The sequence below is a fragment of the Tupaia chinensis genome, unplaced genomic scaffold (genome assembly GCF_000334495.1).
Source record: "Tupaia chinensis unplaced genomic scaffold, TupChi_1.0 Scaffold000455_1, whole genome shotgun sequence".
Lineage (NCBI taxonomy): Eukaryota > Metazoa > Chordata > Mammalia > Scandentia > Tupaiidae > Tupaia > Tupaia belangeri.
The window spans coordinates 279,386-294,110 of NW_006159963.1; the positions used below are offsets into that span (position 1 = coordinate 279,386).

A 14,725-nucleotide genomic window follows, 5' to 3' on the forward strand; every position below is an offset into this window, starting at 1 on the left:
AGTTAAAATTTTTTCCAGAATAATTTTTATCTCAGTTTGTTTTATGTTATACCCTGCAATGAGAAATTAACGAGAAAAAAATAATAATAACCCTACATGCTAAATAAGCTACCTCAAAAGTAGAAAATGAAAGCAACTCTAAGAATAGAACTCATCTGTCCTCCCTCTAATTTTCAAGTTGTTTAAGCCACCGGGTCCAGGACGTGAACCGTGGTCGACTACGTGGGAGTCCAGTGACATAGCCATTACGCTAACTGCTGGTCCCTAAAATTGAGATCTTTCTTTTAAGATAAATAATATATATATACCTGGAACCCCCAAAATATAACACTGATTTAAAATTCACATTCTCGAGGATGACAGGTAAGTAGCATGGTGGCTAGGGTGATGGACTCCCCATGAATTGACCATATTTTGAGTCCCAGACATGGTGACTTGCTTTTTTTTTTCCTCTCTCTCTGTCTCTGGTGAGTACATGTGCCCTATAGTAAATTAAATAATAATAATAATAAATAAAATTAGGATCAGCAAATGACATAATGACTATGTTGCTGGACTCCCATATTGTCAACCTTGGTTCGAGTCCCGGACCTGGTGGCTTAAAACTCACACTGGGCATGTGTGCATGCATGCCCAAGACCCCAGGAGGAGAACAGAGGAGAGGGTACTGCAATGCAGCCATCTACCTTGGGAGGGGTGACTTCTTGCTTTCTGTCTCTCTGTCTCTTTCTGTCTCTCTGGCTTGTGCATGCACCCTATAGCAAAAGAACTCTCTAAAAAATAATAATAAATAAAATTAAAATAAGTAATTCTTTAAAAAAATTCACATTTTCTGCTGAAAGATGCCTAAAGTATGGAGCAGCAAGAAAAAAAAAAGAAAGACTGAATGTTTCCTGAAGACAATTTTATATTCTGTGGCTAAGCATCTCAAAAATCTTGTAGGGGTAAAAAGAAAATAACTGGTCAAAGAAAGGAATGTAGGGCTCCTTTCCAATCAAATTCAAGGATAACACTGAAAACATAACTAGTCACCTGTAAAAAGTGTTTTCCTTATTTCCCTATTTACTTTGTCATTCCATAGCTTTTATATAAACTGGTCAGCAGTATACTTTGCTGTAGGAAGGAATGCCTGATCCTTTCTGTAGAACAGAAAACAAACTTAAAGCTGACAAGTGAAAAAAGGCCAACATGGAGCCTAAGCAAATAAGGGGCAAAGAGAAAGAAAGGCCAAACATGTGAAATCACATAGGCCATGGAAAGAAGTTTGTCCTTTATTATTATTTTTAAAATTTTTCTCAGAGGGCACATGTACTTGGGCACGTGTCAGAGAGAGAGAAAGTGAGAAAGCAAGCCCCCCCACACACACACCCCACTTACAGGACGGTCATGCACAACCTCTTCTCTATTTCTCCTTCCTTTCGGGATTTTGGCCATGCTCACATGGCATCTGGCATGTTTTTCAAGCTGTTGGGTCCAGGACTTGAACTACACAGTCAGCCATGTGGGATCCAGCTGCCTCAACCACGATGTGTGCCCTTGAACTTTACTGAGGGGAATGGGAAGTCACTGGAGGGCTTAACTATGGGAATAACATAATCTGGTTTTACATTTTAAACAGACTGCTTTAGTTGTTAATGAAGACTGGACAGTGATGGATAGGGGTCAGGGGGTGGGGAGATAAGACAGGAGGTGCAGAGACCAGATGAAAGCGTGCCAAAGTAGTTCAAAGAGGTGACAGTGGCTTGGGAAAGGATGATGCAACAAAGGTCAGGAGCAGCGGTCAGGTCCGGAGTGTTTTGAAGACAGGCCTGATAGAAGCTGCTGACAGAATGGCTATTTGCAGTAAGAAAAAGAGGGCATCCATGAATGACTGCTAGGCTTTGGAACTGAGCAACTGAGTAAATAGTGCCTGTCACCAAAATGAAAAGCACTAGGAGAAGAGCAGGTACACAGAAAGACTGGAGGGGAGAAAATGACTGTGAAAAAGTATTAATAGTAAGTGGCCACCAGAGGGCATTCGTATCACAGCGCTGCTCAAAAAAAAAAAAAAATCTCATTTGAGATAAAAAGGAAAGACAGGTCTTATATAAACTTGCAGTTTTAAAGTATTGGCACTCTTTCAAGTCAGATTCCATTTTTATTACACTTCCAAAGAGAGAAATCATTCATTTCTCTCCTTCCTAGATGTGTTTAGAATTCATAACCATGAGAATTTCTTTGAGCTTAAATCATCTCCAGAGCAAGGACAGGTCAGCTTGTAAGACAGCGAGCGGCCTCATTGCCGCAAGAACAATTGGAAGTGAGGAGAGGCAGTGCCTGGTACTGTAAAAGATCTAGGGAGACTGGCTCGGCTGCTGTGGAGCAGCAGAAACAATGGCTGGTGGCCATCACCTTACCTAGAAAGAGTTAGATCCTTTCCCAAATTTTAATTCATGTAGTTTTCCTAGCTTACAGAACTCTCTAACCAAAAAGATCCTTGAAAAGTATGCATTTTTTCCAAGTTGTTGTAGCAGGAATTAGGATTGCTATGATTTATATCCCACTTAGAGGAGAAAGACCTTGGGGCCGACAGATGACACAGCAGTTGTGTCCCTGGCCTCCCTCATGGCCCACTGCAGTTCAAGTCCCAGACCCAGCAGCTTGAGACTCATACTGGGTGCATGTGGGTGTATGTCCAAAATCCCAGGAGGAAAATGGAGGAGAAGGGATTGAGGTGTGGCCATTCCTCCTAAGGAGGTGGTGATTTCTCACTTTCCCTCTCGTTGTCTCTGTTTCTCTCTCTCCCTCCTCCCGACAAGCCCACATGCCCAAAGTAAAAATTTCTAAAAAAAAGTGTTTTTTAAATAAATAAATGAACAAAAGGAGAGGGAAATCCTTTATAAAGTATTTGGAAAGAATGAACCTAGAGCTGAAAGTCGCCCGGATTAAAAGAACAATGGAATAATCACATGACAAAATTTGAAGACGGTATGTACCTGTGAGTGCATCACAACTGGCAGATCGATTATTGCATCGGCAGGGCAAGCAGCCATTCCTACTAAAGCCATAATATCCATCTTGGCATCGGTCACACTTCGAGCCGGTGACGCCCACTTTGCACTGGCATTTCCCAGAACTGTAAATAAAAGCAAAGACAATGAAGAAACGTAAATCGGTTTGAAAGTTTTATTGCCAACATCTCATTATAGATTATCTTAACATTGCAGTCTCAGTGAGATTCTAGTTGCTAGACATATTGAGTCATTTTTATTTTGAATTGAAAGTTGCAAAACTTCATGACTATAAGTCAGTTAACATAGTACTAATATTAATTATGTATGATGATCTAATCCTCTGTACACGGGTAATTTAACATAAATGATAAAGGATCCATGGAAAACACAAGTTCCCAGTGCTTAGAAATCTTTGTTTACCAAGCACTGGGACCCTGAACTTGCGTCATTGCCACCTCTCATCCTGTATCATTTCACAGTTCCATCAGCATCATTCCCAGTCTGAGGAGAAGAAATACCACCTAGCCTTCATCCACCCTAGCCTTGGGTTGAATAATATGAAGATTAAAAGCTTAAGAAATATGCCAACTATCCATTTAGATGCTAGAAACTTGACATGGTTCTCTACTTTGGGTCTAGGATGTATTTAAATCACAGTTCTGACATCTGAGCTAGAATTCACAGTTAAGTAAATAGGACTATAGTGGAGATCTCTTGCTTTCGGGATTAAATCTATATAAAAATTTTCAATCCCCCCAAAAAGACTAAAAATCTGAAGTAATATATTTATATTTAATTTGGAATCCATATTTTTCCGTTCAGAAGATTTTTCCTTAGATATCCAGTACATCAATGATTCTCTTTCTAATCATTAAAAAATTAAACCTTTGGTATCATTTTCAACTCTTCTGATACTCTTATGATTTCTCTCTCATATCCAATATATCACCAATTTCTATCAAATTTTCTTTCCAAATATCTTGTGGTGTTGTCATTCCTACATCATACTCTTCACCTTACAATTTTTTCTGCCAGCTTTCAAGGTTTTTATTCTGCAACATTTTACTCTGACTGGTCCACAGAGACGTTTTAGCTTCCTGACTTCACATTCTCCACATCAGATCTTTCTTTCCTAATTGGGATTGGCTCTTCATTCTTTCATATGTGCAAGCCTTGTTCCAGTTAGATTGTGAAAGACCTGAGACAAAGGGCCATGTCACGCGGTTTCCTTATCCTTTGGACTCATCACAAGTACGGGACAGTGTAGCATGACTAACTGCTTTCATGTCATACACCTTACTAAGTAAGGCCATAGCCTCGCAATCTTGGTGTCCTCCAGTCTAGAATAGTGCCAGGTTTGTTGTAGGCATTTAGTAAACACTTGATAAATAAATGCTTGATAAATACACAGACTGAATTTTAGAATAAGCACTGAGAGGGAAAAAGAAATGAAAGGCAATGCTGGGACCAGCAGATGGTGTAATGGTTACGTTGCTGGACTCCCACATAGTCAAGCGGTTTGAGTCTCAGGCCCAGCAGCTTCAAACTAACACTGGGTGTATGTGTGTGTGCGCATGTCCAAAATCCTGAGAGGAGAATGGAGAAGGTATTGCGGTGTGGCCGTCCCCCCTGGAACTGAGTTCTCGCTGTCTCTGTCTCTTCTGTGAGCACATGTGCCCTATAGCAAAAAAAAAATCTCTCTGAAAAATAAAATAAAATAGAAAGAAAGGCAACACTTATTACTAGGATTTTCAAAAAAGCTAAAGTACTTTTCCTTTTGTCCAAAAGTGTGAGCCTCCTTTATATGCTCATTTTGGACCTCAAAATTTTAGATTCCATCTAGGCAGAATTTGGCACCAGTCGCATTGGATGGAAGATCATTTAAGGTAGAACTGCTTTTCAAATACTTTTTTAGAGATTCTGCTAACAGCGAGCCCCTGTGGGGTTGTTAATTTTAGTTCAGGGGCTCAAGCTTAAATTGTTAAGACTTACACAGCTCTTACGCATATCAGCTGAAGTAACTCCCTATTATTTCCTATACTCCTATTTCTGTAATAAAAATAGATGTTCTAAATTTGAGAGTTACTGGAACTCTGGGTTGAACTTTTCAGAGTGGAAGTAAAGCTACTTTCAGCCAAGTGTGTTTTACTTATAGTATATAAGCCTAAGGATTTTCTCCTAAAACCATTTGAGACATGCCTCTCAGTTCATCAACCAGGTCTCAATAATAAGAGTTTTGCCTTCTGTCCCTAAAAACCTATTTTATACAGTTAGAATTGAAATTTATTTCTCTCTCTCACTTATCTTAGTTCTCTGTAATATCTCAGAGAATGACAAAAGAGGCTAAAAAGACATTTTAAGGAATATTTTTAGGGCTTTACTTGAACAAACCAGTCCAGAAGGGAAAGAAAGCCAGGTTCATGTAAATAATAGATACTATATATTCATGTATATAATATACACTTAATCATATCTCAAAACCTTATATACTGCCTTTTGGCCGGAACCGCCATCTTCCAGTAATTAACCAAAATGACGAACACAAAGGAAAAGAGGAGAGGCACCCAATATATGTTCTCTAGGCCTTTTAGAACACATGGAGTTGTTCCTTTAGCAAGATATATGTGAATCTACAAGAAAGGTGATATTGTAGACATTAAGGGAATGGGTACAGTTCAAAAAGGAATGCCCCGCAAATGTTATCAGGGCAAAACTGGAAGAGTCTACAATGTTATCCAGCATCTGTTCGCATTGTTGTGAACAAACAAGTGAAGGGCAAGATTCTTGCCAAGAGAATTAATGTGCATATTGAACATTTAAGCATTCTAAAAGCAGAGATAGCTTCGTAAAACGTGTGAAGGAAAATGACCAGAAAAAGAAAGAAGCCAAAGAGAAAGGTACCTGGGTTCAACTAAAGTGCCATCCTGCTCCACCCAGAGAAGCACACTTTGTGAAAACCAATGGAAAGGAGCCTGAGCTACTGGAACCTATTCCCTATGAATTCGTGGCATGGATGGGTGTTAAACAAACTAATCTGTGGTCTATAACAACAACAACAAAAAAACTTATATACTAAGAAATCACTTATCAATTTTTTTAAGAAAGATTTTTGCTCTCTGCAAAGACAGAAACAGAGAGACAGAAAGTGAGAAATCACTCACACCACAACCCCAAGAGGGATGGCCATGCCACAATCCCTTCTCCTCCAGTCTCCTATCAGGATCTTGGGCACGCACATGCACCTGGCCTAAATTTAAGACCAAGGTCTGGGACTCAAACCATGGTCAGCTACATGAAAGCCAGTGACATAACCATTACACCATCTGCTGGTCCCAGAAATCACCTATCAAATTCTGTAGTCCTATTTAAAGCAACTAGTATATTAGGTTATATAACTTCATGACTAACAAATAATTTTACAGAAAATATAAAATAGAGGCATCTGAAATCAGGAGAAACAAAAATGATAATAGTTATAAAGACGATAATGAGCTACTTTTATAGAGGGCCTGTGCTACTAAATGTATATTTTCTCTAATCCTCAAGGTAATTCTACTAGGTGTAGGTCATAATCCTCAATTTAATAATGTGGGAATTTAGAGAGGTGAGAGTTATTGTTCATAGCCAGTACGTCAGGTTTTATTTACGGAAAGCTAAATCTTCTCACTACACTATGCTACTTACCCCCAAATTTGACTCTAAATTTGACTCTAAATTAGTGTAAAAGATGAACATGAATTTTAAACAATGCAATAGAAATTTATATTACCAAGATGCTTCTTCAGTAACTGTGAAACAGAAAAATCTTTCCCCCACACTCAGATACAGTCTTACACACGAATATCCCAAGAACTTGACATCTAGTAAAGAAAAACTGTATCCATGAAATTCAAAGTTTCGAAATATCTTATGACTCAACAAGGAAGAAACTGGTCAATTGAGTCCCACTGTACTATCAGAAAATTCAAAGGACATTATGTACCTTTCAAGGAATGGCTAACAATACTTCATTAGCCAATTCTAAGATGTTTAAAATGTTAATCAAAACATGTTTGCTCCTCATTCCTCTCAAGACTGTAGATAGTATATAAAAGGATAAACAGTTACTTTGTTTGCCTAATTTACCACCTACGAGAAAACGGTATTACCTTGGAATGCATAATCACTTAATAATAATAACCCATAACCAAAGTAAAGGTGGTGTTTCCCAAACAGTAGTTATTCCGACAAGTGGACTTTCCTTTCATGATTCTGCTCTGGACTCTCAAAAGACTGATTTAGGCAAGCATCTTTCTCCCTGTTGAATCTGCTCTGTGGGGGTTGATTAAAAAAAGAAAGAAAGAAAGAAAGAAATCCATGAGTGACAGAGACCAGCAGATGGCATAATGGTTACATCACTGGACTCCCATGTAGTCAATTGCAGTTCAAGTCCTGGACCCAGCAGCTTAAACTCACACTGGGTGTGTGTGTGTGTTTGCTTGCCCAATCCCGAGAGGAGAAGGGATTGCAGCATGGCCACCCCCCTTGGGGAGGGGGGATTTCTTGCTTTCTGTCTCTCTCTGTGTCTCTGGAAAGCACGTGTGCACTATAGCAAAAATCTCTCTCTAGGGGAAAAAACAAAACAAAACTATGAGTGACTTCATAAAGCAGCGGTTGAGTTTAGATATCAAGCCTCACTTAGAAGATTTTAAAACAATAGGAAAAGAGTAGTCTTTCTCTCTTTCTTTAAACATAAAAATATAGAACATAAAGGGGAAGTTTGGTTGTGAGACTACACTAGCAGTGGTCATGTTACTCATGGCCCACAGCTAATTTCCGCATGTGTAAGAATTAAATCACCAGCAAATGTAAAGCTTTGCCTGTGTGACTTCTTTCACAGAAGAAAGCCTTTATAACACTCCCTTTCATAGAGTCCCTCTGTTAAAGACTGCTGAAGGCCTTCTGAAGCAAAGGTCAATGAAATAAATGCAATGACTCCCCATCCCCCACAGAAGTCTGTTAACAGACCACTTACACTTCTCCATAAACCGAAACGAAAGAACCAAAACCCACAGCTTCCCACCTGGAGAATAAGGGTGCAAGACTACATTTTGAATAGAAATCAGAGATCTCTATTTCTGAGATCAGTTAAGTAAGAATTTAAGAAAGAATTTGCTCGGGGCCAGCAGTGGTATGGTGATTAAGGGCTCTGGACTCCCACATGGTTGACCGCAGTTTGAGTCCCAGACCTGGCAGCTTGCTTTCTCACTTTATCTCTCTCTCTCTCTGTCCATCATTGGTCAAATTAAAATATGTAAATAAATAAATAAAGTTAAATAAAATAATTCTTTAGGAAAAAAAAAAGGAATTTACTCATGTGATGTCCCCCCTTACAGATATGAGTAGTAGTGAAGTACATACTTGTAGGAACAATGTTGTACAGAGAATTATATCAGAAAGAATATAGAATTTTTTATAAAGAAAGCAAGAGCATTGTGTAACTAAGTTATATCAAGTATAACTAAGTATATCCTACACATTTCTTAAATTATCCCAAATGGAATTGTCAGATTTTCTTATAAGATCAATGCTTAGTTAAAGAATTTACTCATACATGACTATAAACTACTACTGCAAGTTTTAACACTTCAAGTACTTCTTAAAATTTATATAAACAAATATTATGTTTTCCAACATAAATAGCTATTAATTTTTTTTTTGGAGAGGTTTTCTTGCTACAGGGTATGTGCATTCCCCTGAAAGACAGAGAGAGACAGTGAGACAGAAAGTGAGAAATCTCACCCGGTGGGGGGGATGGCCACACCGCAATCCCTTCTCCTCCATTTTCCTCTCGGGATCTTGGGCACACACACACATGAACCCAGAGTGAGTTTAAGCCACCGGGTCCAGGACTCAAGCCGCGGTTGACTACATGGGAGTCAAGCAACATAACCATTACGCCAACTGCTGGTCCCGATAGTTACTAATTTTTTGAAAGGAAATTCAATGGTGTGTTATCTTATGGTCCATATTTCTGTCCCACAATTACTTACTAAATTGTCTTTTTAAAGGTTCTGTTCTATTTAAGAAAATTGAGTAGAGAATCTTTAGAATTCCATTATTTTATAATCACATTGGTTAGGTGGGATGGGAGCATACAGGAAGAGAAGCATCATGACAAAACAACAAAAAACTATTGGATCTTTGGGAAAGTCATGCATTTTTGCATAGAAAAATAAAAAAAAAAAACATATGTCATTACTTTCCCAATGACCTAATAGCTTTAGGAGATGAGGGAGAGCTTGGTTCCTAGTCCAGCTCTACTAGGTACAAATAGAATAGCTAGTACAAAGTGCTTATTCTCTTTTAGCCTCAGTACTCTCATTTCTAAAATGAAGACGATTAACCAACCTTTGTAAGGTTATTGCAAGAATTAAAGCTTGCATACACAGGGAACTCAACATAATGTCTGGCACATTGGTTCTCAAAAATGAAAGCGACAATGAAGATAATAATACTTCCTGATCTTGAATACTGAATATCTCAAGATCTGGGAGAATGCTAAGAACACACCAGAATGCTCAGTAGAAAAAGACAGGAAAATTCTATTATTTTTTTTTTAATTTTAAAAATTTGTTCATTTATTTATTTTAATTTAACCAGAGAGAAAGACACAGAAAGCGAAAGAGAGAGAGAGAGAAAGCAAGCCACCAAGTCCAGGACTCGAACCATGGTCAGCCATGAGAGTGTCCAGTGCCTTAACCACCACACCACCTGCTGGTCCCATCTGTTATTTACTTTCTAAACTCCGTTAACAAACTTAAAATTATGGCAAGAAATTAAAGGGTAATTACTATTGGTTGCTGGGAAAGTCATGAAGCATATTTGCATAGAAAAATATATCATGACTTTCCTGGCAACCTAAAGGTTTAAAGTAAAAATGTGGGCCAGACAGTGGTGACACAACTGAATCAACACAGAGAAAGTCCTGGGTTTGAATCCCAGGACCTCCCTGAACACAGCAGGCCGGCACACATGCCCATGACCTGGGCTGGTTGAGACTGGAGATGGATTGTGGCATTTGGCATGAAGGCCCTGTGGGGTGAGTGCATGTATACACATGACTATGTGTTGGAAAAAATAAACTTTAAAAAGAGTTTAAAGCTAGAGCCCAGCAGGTGGCATGGTGGCAAAGGGGCTGGACTACCACATGGTTGGTCTCAGTCTGAGTCCCAGACCTGGAGGCTTGCCTTCTCACTTTCCTTCTCTCTCTATCTGTTTCTCTCTGGTGACCGCACATGCCCTATAGCAAAATTTTAAAAAAATAATAATAAATAAAATTAAATAATTCTTAAAAAAATTAGTTTAAAGCAAAAATGTAGCTAGGCAAAGAGAGTACAATATAAAAAAACAGTAGGATCAGTGTCGAAAAAGAAAAATTTTCAACTGAGAAAAGATCTGCAAAATCCTACATGAGATGGATCAAAGCCAGCTAGATCTGAACTATCTTTGTACCGACTAGCTAATAATTTATTTCTAAATTGTCAAATGTCTCAGTGTATTTTTTGTTATTAAAAATTGTGTTTATTTTCTTCCTAAAGTTTACAAGATACAGATGATGTGTGTGTGTGTGTATATATGTGTGTGTGTGTATATATATATATATATATGTCTAGATATCATGTTATCAACTTTAACTCAAGAATTCACAGAATATCTAAAAAGATAGTTCTAATTAGGGGAAATTATTTCATTTATGGTCATTCAAGAGTCTTAGCTTTCTTCCTTCTGCCTCAAACAGTTTACATGTTGGTAATTCTAACATGGAGAGAACAAGAAACAGAAAAAATAGGTAAGTAGATATATCAACTTTCTTCTCCCTCCTTTTTTTAATACTAAAAATTATTTAGTGTGGAAAAAGACTGAAACTATAATTAAAATAGATTTTGAAATCAACAGAAAATTGCTGGTTATAAGTTCTCCAAGTATATTAAAAATAAAATTTAAAAGATAGCTAGAAAAAGATTTCACTAGAAGAAGTTTTTCTATGGGAAAGTAAACAACTGAGAAGTTATCAATAATTCTTAATTTCATGTCTGCATCATGATTTTGTAAAAGTAATAAAAATAGTAGTTTCTCCCTTTTTGTTATAAAAGAAACTCAATACTTGGACATTTTGTCAAAAAATCATCTACATTTAGTGTTCTGTCTTTCCACAGTCATGGAAAAGACTATTATGCAATGAGCAAAGCTCCTTTTCTGGAGAGAAAAGAGGATAGCTTTATTGTTGAAAACATTGGGCTATTATGCTAAACATTCCTGGTATTCTTGAGGGCAAAGAGTATAAAATATGTCTAGAGGAAATCCATATTCAGACAGAAATTCTTAATACTCAAAAAGATTATGAAGTAGAAAAAAATATTTTCTGAGAACTGATCCTACCAAAATCAATTTCAAAAGTTTATTTGAAAAGTCAGAAGTAAAACTTGAAAGCAAAAAAATCAAGTGTCATATTTCTAAAGCCACAACTGTGAAGGCTAACTTACTTCAACTAGAAAAAGTTATTCCTCACACCCTTCTTTTTTCTTTTTTTAATGGAAAAAATACTGCCATAAAAAATTCTCAAATCCTTACAATTATTCCATTGTCAGATAGATATTTCTGCATTTCAAATGTCATTTTGGAAAGAGGAAATGCATGGGCTGGCCTGTAGCCTCGTGGTTAATGGAGCTGGAGCCCACATGGCCAACCGCAGTTCAAATTCTGCCCTTGGCAACTTGAAAAACATGCGAGACGCGTGTGAGTCCATGTCCAAAATCCCGACAGGAAATGGACGAGGGGGATAGTGGCATACCAACACCCACTGGAGAGAGCTTTCTCCCTTTCCCTCTCTAGCTCCCTCTGGCAAGCACACATACCCTCTGGCAATTAAAAAGAAAGAAAGAATAGAAAAAATGTAGAGACAAAAAATGAGGTCCAGATACACACTGAAAAGAAGTTTCTTCTCAAATATGTTAAAGTGTCTATTTTTTAAAACATTTTTATTACCAGAGGGTATATGCACTTGGCAGAGACAGACAGAGAGGGAAAAGGCAACCCCCCAACAGCACAAGGTCATGCTACAACCCCTTCCCCTCCACCTCTCCTCTCGGTTGAGATCTCTGGGCACATACTCACCTGCACCCTGTGTGCCCCTCAAGCCACTGGGTAAAGACTCAAACTATGCAGCTGGTCAGGTGCGAGCTCGGTCCCCTCAACCAAGGTGGGCCAAGGTCCCCTCAGCCAAGGTGGGCGGCCCAACATTTGTCTTCTTCTGTGCCATGTAAAAGACTTACTAAGTGGAAGGGTAATTATTAATACATGATTTGTGTGTATCTGTGTTCTAAAAATTAAATTGGGATGCCTATGATTTGGAACTAATTTCGTCACAGAAAGGACAACAGAAGTGGTGGCTTTGTTTCCATAAACAAAAACCTGTTTAACTTGAAATGCTGATATTGACGGTGCTGAGACCCAAGTTGTAATAGCCAAGTTCTAAGCATTTGAACCACAGGGGAGGGAGTGGTCAGGAGACAATGTTAACAATCACTGAGTTCCTACTACAGGGTTATAAGTAAAGTACATGGCACAATATGTATCTTTCTTTCTTTTTTTTTTTTTTTTGAGAGGTTTTTGCTATAAGACACATGTGCTCACCAGAAAGACAGACAGAGAGACAGAAAGAGAAATCACCCCAGGGGGGGATGGCCACATTGCAATCCCTTTTCCTCCATTTTCCTCTTGGGATCTTGGGCATGCAAGCACATGTGCCCGGTGTGAGTTTAAGCCACAGGGTCCAGGATTCAAACTGCGGTCAACTACATGGGAGTCCAGTGACATAGCCATTATGCCAACTGCTGATCCCGGCACAATATGTATTTATACATGCATTATTTAATGAAGTTCTTGAAACAACTCCATGATATTCATAAATCTGGGCTTTATCATTTTCTTTCTGTTTGAATATTGAGCAACTTAAGTGTTCACATTTGAAAAATAATAATTCTTGCTACAAAAAATTGTGAAGTTAACTAAGTTTACATATGTAGTGCCCTCTGAGGAGTAGGAGCTGAAAACATGGTAAAATATTATCAATATCTTCAAATAGTAGAGCTTCTGTGATGTTAATTATAAATTTTCAAAGTCACACAAATGGTAGTCAGAATTAGAACCTAGGTCTTTTATCTCCTAATACAGTGTTCTCTCTTTCTCCCTCTCCTAAATTATAGATTACCTCTATGTACTTAATAAAGGCAAGCCAGAAGGATTTAACATGCTCCTTTTAATATATTTGTAATACTCCTAGATGCAGCTTTTTATGGTCATATTCTCCTGGCTCAATTGTCACTCATTTATATATCTCCCCTGATGAATGAGAGTAAAAAATTTAATTGCCAAAGATACAAGAGACATTGACCTGAGTCAATTCAATTTTAAGATCTGAGAGTTCTAGTTTCCTTGCCCTATCTAGCACTATTTACAAATGCTCCTATTCGGCCAGTTTCCTTATAAAGCTTTTTTTTTGCTTTTTCTAACATTTTATTGAAAAATCTTTATTTTTTAAGGATTATTTACTTCTTCTATAAAATAGCAAGTCAGAGAGAGACTGACCCGTAACAGGGTCTTCACGCTGCCATCCAGCCCCAACCTCATCCACCTGGGATCATGGTATGCTGGTGCACATCCAGCCTTCACGGGAAGTCCATCTGGGACTTTCCCACATGGCTCCGAAACTGCAGCGTGTTGAGGCCAGCAGATGGCATGGTGGTGAAGGCACTGGACTCTCACATGGCCAACTGCAGTTTGAATCCTGGACTCGGTGGCTGGAGAATCATGTCAGGCACATGTGTGTGTGTGTGCCCAAAATCCCAAGAGGAGAATAAAGGAGAAGGGATTGTGGCAGGGCTATGGGGTGTGATTTCTCACTTTCCCTCTCTATTTTTTTCTGGGGGCACATGTGTCCTATGGCAAAAACCTAAGGAAAAAAAAGAATTGCAGTGTTGTGCTACCATTGTGCCACCAATAGTCTTTATCTTTAAATTGTGAAATATATCATTCTTATAGAGGAATATCAATTTAAAGACAATACAATTTTAAGAAATAAGAAAACCAGCATTCTGATACCTACTATTAAGACACTAGAAGCCTCTTACAAGACTCTCTCATTCATCATGGCTCCCTTTTGTGTTCTGTTTATCCATCTGGACTATCTCTGACCCAAGCTGTCTAAATTACTATAACTTTATTCCACCCTCCCTATAATGTTTTCGTATAAATTTTTTTAAAATATAGTTAAGTTGAAAGAACAGTGTTCTGAGTATCAATGCACACATTTTGTTTTACATATTCCTCCCAACCCTTTCTCTCCATTTACAACACTTCAGCCTCCTGACCTTGACGTGGCTCAAATGCATTAGGGAGGTTCCCACAGTCATCTTGCACAGGGGATCCACAGGGCATATTCCCTACTTCTTTTTTTTCTCTGTTCAAATGCCATATTCTCAACAAGGTCTTAGCTGGCCACACTATCTAAAACTGTGTGGCCATTTCAGGCCAGCTCTGCGGCACTGCAGTAATGAGCTACTTGAGAGAAGCCAGAAACAGTGAGTTGAGCATAACTGGAATCTCTGGCCCGGTCAGCCTGAAACATGCTGGGTATGCATGTGAGTGCCCAGGACCCAAGCCTGTGTGTGTGTGTGTGGGGGGGATGGGGG

At 38.5% G+C, this 14,725-nt stretch overlaps 1 protein-coding gene across 1 annotated transcript in view; it reads right to left on the bottom strand.

Moving 5' to 3' along the window:
• Positions 1-14,725, bottom strand: part of MEGF9 (multiple EGF like domains 9) — a gene marked incomplete at its 5' end in the record, with an annotated part of 117,732 nt that overhangs the window by 12,867 nt on the left and 90,140 nt on the right. The window contains one exon of the mRNA XM_027774559.1: positions 2,976-3,115. Coding sequence (XP_027630360.1) covers positions 2,976-3,115 — 140 coding nt within the window. The remainder of the gene's footprint in view (positions 1-2,975; positions 3,116-14,725) is intronic.